Source organism: Eriocheir sinensis, unplaced genomic scaffold (genome assembly GCF_024679095.1).
Source record: "Eriocheir sinensis breed Jianghai 21 unplaced genomic scaffold, ASM2467909v1 Scaffold920, whole genome shotgun sequence".
NCBI lineage: Eukaryota > Metazoa > Arthropoda > Malacostraca > Decapoda > Varunidae > Eriocheir > Eriocheir sinensis.
In genome coordinates, this window is record NW_026112298.1 from 37,501 (window position 1) to 42,500 (window position 5,000).

At 38.0% G+C, this 5,000-nt stretch overlaps 1 protein-coding gene across 1 annotated transcript in view; it reads left to right on the top strand.

Moving 5' to 3' along the window:
* Positions 1–5,000, top strand: part of LOC126994917 (uncharacterized) — a 27,360-nt gene that overhangs the window by 9,418 nt on the left and 12,942 nt on the right. The window contains exon 4 of the mRNA XM_050854187.1: positions 4,357–4,548. Coding sequence (XP_050710144.1) covers positions 4,357–4,548 — 192 coding nt within the window. The remainder of the gene's footprint in view (positions 1–4,356; positions 4,549–5,000) is intronic.

Below are 5,000 nucleotides of genomic sequence, written 5' to 3' on the forward strand. Positions count from 1 at the left end.
CGGGCAAACAGAGTACTTGGTTTCATCTCAAGGAGCGTAAGCAATAGGAGCGCTGAATTCATCCTCAAACTGTACTTAGCACTAGTTAGACCTCATCTCGATTATGCTGTTCAGTTCTGGTCCCCCTACTGTAGAATGGATATCAAGATGTTAGAATCTGTACAGAGGAGGATGACAAAGATGATTCAGGGGGTGAGAAACTTGCCTTATGAAGACAGACTGAAGCAGTTAAATCTACACTCGCTAGAAAGGCGAAGGTTGCGAGGAGATTTGATCGAAGTCTATGAATTGATGAAGGGATTTAATAAAGGGGATGTCAATAAGACTTTGATAGTAAAAGAGCCAGGTAGGACGCATAGCAATGGTTTAAGTTAGACAAATTCAGATTCAACAAAGACATAGGCAAGAATTGGTTCACCAATAGAGTGGTGGACGAAAGGAACAGGCATGGGGGCCATGTTGTGGGTGCCAATACCGTAGATACATTCAAGAAGTTAGATAAAGCCATGGAAGGTGAGGTAAGGTGGGGTTGAGTGTACAGGAGCTGCCGTGTATAGGCCAACCGGTCTCTTGCAGACTCTTTACGTTCTTATGTTCCTATGTTCTTATGTAATTAAAGCAGCCGCCATCCTTGTCCAGAGCTTTGGTGAACTGTTTGATCAAGCCGAGCTTGATGTGCAGCGATGGGAAGAGTCTCCTGTCTCTGTCCACCAGAGGGTTGTTTATGACGTTCCTTGCTCTGCAAGGCACCAGTTCCTCACGTACAGGCCAGTCCTTCTTCGTGTAATGCTGAGTTTTGTCCCTACTATCCCACATGCACAGAAAGCACGGGTACTTGGTGAACCCGGACTGTTGTCCCAACAAAAAGTTCACCATCTTCAGGTCAATACAAATCAACCACTCATGATCATTACGAATTTTCTCCAGCACGTACTTCACCGCTTCATACTTCTCCTTCAGGTGTAGTCGAGTGAGCGAGGGGTACAGAGGCAAACTCGTTGCCGTTGTGCAGCAGAACACATTTCAGCGATCGCTTGCTGCTGTCACTGAACAGTCTCCAATCTTCGGGTTGGTACTGTGGCACTCCAAGCTTGTGCAGAAGCTGCGCAATATCTGTACAGTACACCAAGTCCTTCTCTTCAGAGAAAAAAACGGAGATACTCCTAATGTCTGTTGCAGTAGAAGGTAATGAGAGCACTGTCAGAGAGGAATTTTCTTTCCTTCAATTTGGATGCCAACAGTTCGACAGAGGACTTTGACAAGCCGAGATCGCGAACTGGATCATTTAGCTCCTTTTGGAAATAAGGATGTGGAGCATCATTGTCAAGAACCACTTCTTCATTTTCTTCAGCACTGAAGGAATCTTCGTCACTAATGTCAGGAAGTTCTCCGAAGACAGGTACTCGAATTTCATCACAATGAGCTACAGGACGACGTGCTGATTCAAGATTAGGATACTTGAGGCTGCTCTGGTTCTTTCTGTTGATCACAGTCAAATCAATAAAGCAAAAGTAGCAGTCAGTGCCATGGTTTGTCGCCTCCCTCCAAACCATGGGAATTCCTTTATTAAGACAACTCTTCTTGCCCTTGGTCCAACGACGCAGATACTCATGGTATGCATGGTATGCATGTCTTGCATACCATGTGTTGCGCCCAAGCTTTATCCTGGCCACCAAGTTTCATAACAAAATAAGCATGGTAAGCACGCTTTATGAAACGTGTGACTGGATTGCTGTTAAGAACAACGGTGTATTCTCCGCAGATGTAGCAGAATACATCGGGCTTACTTTTGCAAGATCTTCTGGCTGAATCCACTTCATTTACCTGCAAAAGAAAAATACCAGTTAGTCAAATATTAGCGCATGTAAACTCTTCAGAACTCGTTTATTTAAAGAAATAAAAAAGATTTTTGCCTCATATCAACAGAAAATACTCGGACGGGTAAAAAAAAAAACTTTAAAAATATCATGTGGCGATAGATAAAAAAAAAAAAACGTTGACCTGATTGAGCAAAACCAATGTGATTTTTGGATTCAGCACATCAAAATTGTCCTAAATCACTTAGAAACTTAGATGATAAATTTGTTTTTGACCAGTGTAATAATAAAAATGATGATAATAATAATAATAATAATAATAATAATAATAATAATAATAATAATAATAATAATAATGATGATAATAATAATAATAATAATAATAATAATAATAATAATAATAATAATAATAATAATAATAATAATAATAATAACAATAATAATAATAATGAAATAATACTGAGATACTACGGTATTTCGGGACCTATTCTTCACTGGATCACTGCATTTCTTACTAACCGGACTCAACGTGTTCTTATTTGACACTGTCCCTGTTTCTTCAGGTGTCCCACAAGGCACCGTTCTAGGCCCCCTTCTTTTCCTCCTGTACATTAACGATCTTCCACTGTCAACGCCTAACTCTTCCACTTGACTATTTGCCGACGATAGTTTACTGTTTAGAGCAGTAAAGACTACTGACGACTGCAGACGACTACAAAACGACTTGGACGCCCTCGAGCAGTGGAAACCCACTTCCGACGAGACAAATGCTAACTATTAAGATTCACTAGAGCGCTCAACCCCATCCATCACACTTACACTCTCCATAATTCAGATTTAAAATCAGTTCACACACACAAGTACCTTGGTATCCATCTCTCAACTAAGTTGACATTCAACACTCACATAGACCATATCAGTGCCACAGCCAATAGAACACTGGGGTTCCTGAGGAGGAATTTACATAACTGCACACCTAACATTAAACACATAGCTTATGACACACTTGTGAGACCAACACCTGAATACTGCCCCACGGTGTGGGATCCTTACACACGCAGAAACATTGATAGGTTAGAACAAATCAACACCAAGGCGGCAAGGTTCATTACAAACAATTACACTCGAACGCCTGGCATCACAACACGGATCAAACAACAGATAAACATGGACCCTCTTCACATACGCAGACAAGCACACAGACTTACACTTATGTACAAGATCACAAACACTCACATTGATATTGATCCACACACATACTTACACAACGCAAACAGTCAACGTACTCGTAACACACACATCCATAAATACCAAACATATCACACTAACACTGACGCATACAAGCACTCATACTTTCCACGCACCATACGTGACTGGAACAGCCTCCCTCAACAGACTGCGGTACAATAGACTCATTCAAAATACAAATACACACTCACTTGTCACCACAACACACCAACACTAACAATTACACTTGAGTCACTTCCCTCCCCTGCACACTCGGCTCCCCCGTCCCCCCAACAGCCAACACAAATATGCGTGTTATGCACCTGTACGGCTGCCCTGCGCATCATGTATCCAGATCCTGATAATAATAATAATAATAAAAATAATAATAATAATAATAATAATAATAATAATAATAATAATAGTAATAATAATAATAATGTGTTAGTAGTAATGAAAATAAACACAATAAACATACAGTAGTAGTAGTAGTAATAATAATAATAATAATAATAATAATAATAATAATAATAATAATAATAATAATAATAATAATAATAATAATAATAATAATAATAATAATAATAATAATAATAAAAATAATAATATTAGTAGTAATAATAACTAATAATAATAATAAAAATAATGATAATGATGATAATAATAATGATAATCATAATGATAATAATAATAATAATAATAATAATAATAATAATAATAATAATAATAATAATAATAATAATAGTTGTAATAATAATAATAATAATAATAATAATAATAATAATAATAATAATAATAATAATAATAATAATAATAATAATAATAATCAGAAGAAGAAGAAGAAGAAGAAGAAGAAGAAGAAAAAGAAGAACACTGGTCAACAAGAATTTTGTCCCAAGGAAACAATTAGCTGTATAGATACGTATATTGCTGAATAAAGCAAAGTAAAATAATTGAAATGAAGCAGAGATTAAACGACACATGCATATAAGCAAATGTATTTAAGAACGGAGACATAAATACAGTAGGCTAAACTAATTAGAAACATGATATTGAATATAAAAACGTAACTCCTATAATGAATGGCCTCTGACGGATTACAGGGACGAGAGTATTTTGTGCGGCACACATTGATATTTTTAAATAATCCGGTAACCATTTCCTTCGATAATAACCTTTCCAATGGGCACCGCCGGGCCGCAGCGTCACTACACATGTAAATAAGCTTCAATTATGCTCCTGCTATACTATTCTGAACAGGCCACGACGGACGGCTGCCGCAAACGGTGACGCTTGTCTTCCTCGCCAACAGGTATGTGTTTATCAGGTTCCCCGGTGCCACGCTGAGGGCCGACGGCTGGAAGGCAGTGCTGCGAGGCCTGAAGGACCGCGGCGTGAGGGTGAGGGGGGGGAGTGTTGATGTACTAGACACCACCATCACTGCCGACGAGGGGAAACAGCTGGACGACCTCGCTACGTACCTGCTGGGGTGTGACTTTGGAAGGTGTGTGTGTGTGTGTGTGTGTGTGTGTGTGTGTGTGTTGCTTTCCTATTTCTCTTTTCCTTAATTTTCTTTTTCCTTCTCTCTTCTTTCTTGCCTTTTCTTTGCGTGCTTATTTTCTACCACTTCTGTTACTCTATTATTCTTGTTGTTGTTGTTGTTGTTGTTGTTGTTGCTCCCTTCTTTCTTTTCCATCTTTTTCTTTTTCTTTTTCTTCTCTTCTTGTGTCTTACTTTCGTTTGTCGTTGTTTTTCTTCGTCTTCAGTTTCTTCTTTTCCTGTTTCTCTTTCTAGGATTTCTTTATCATCTTCTTCTAAAACGTTCTCTTCATCTCCTTTTTCTTCTTCTATATCTGCTCTCCTCCTCTTCTGTTTTATTTTCTTCATCTTTTTTCTCATGTATTTTTCTTTTCTTTTTCTAATGTTCTACTCATTATTTACTTCTCATATATTTTT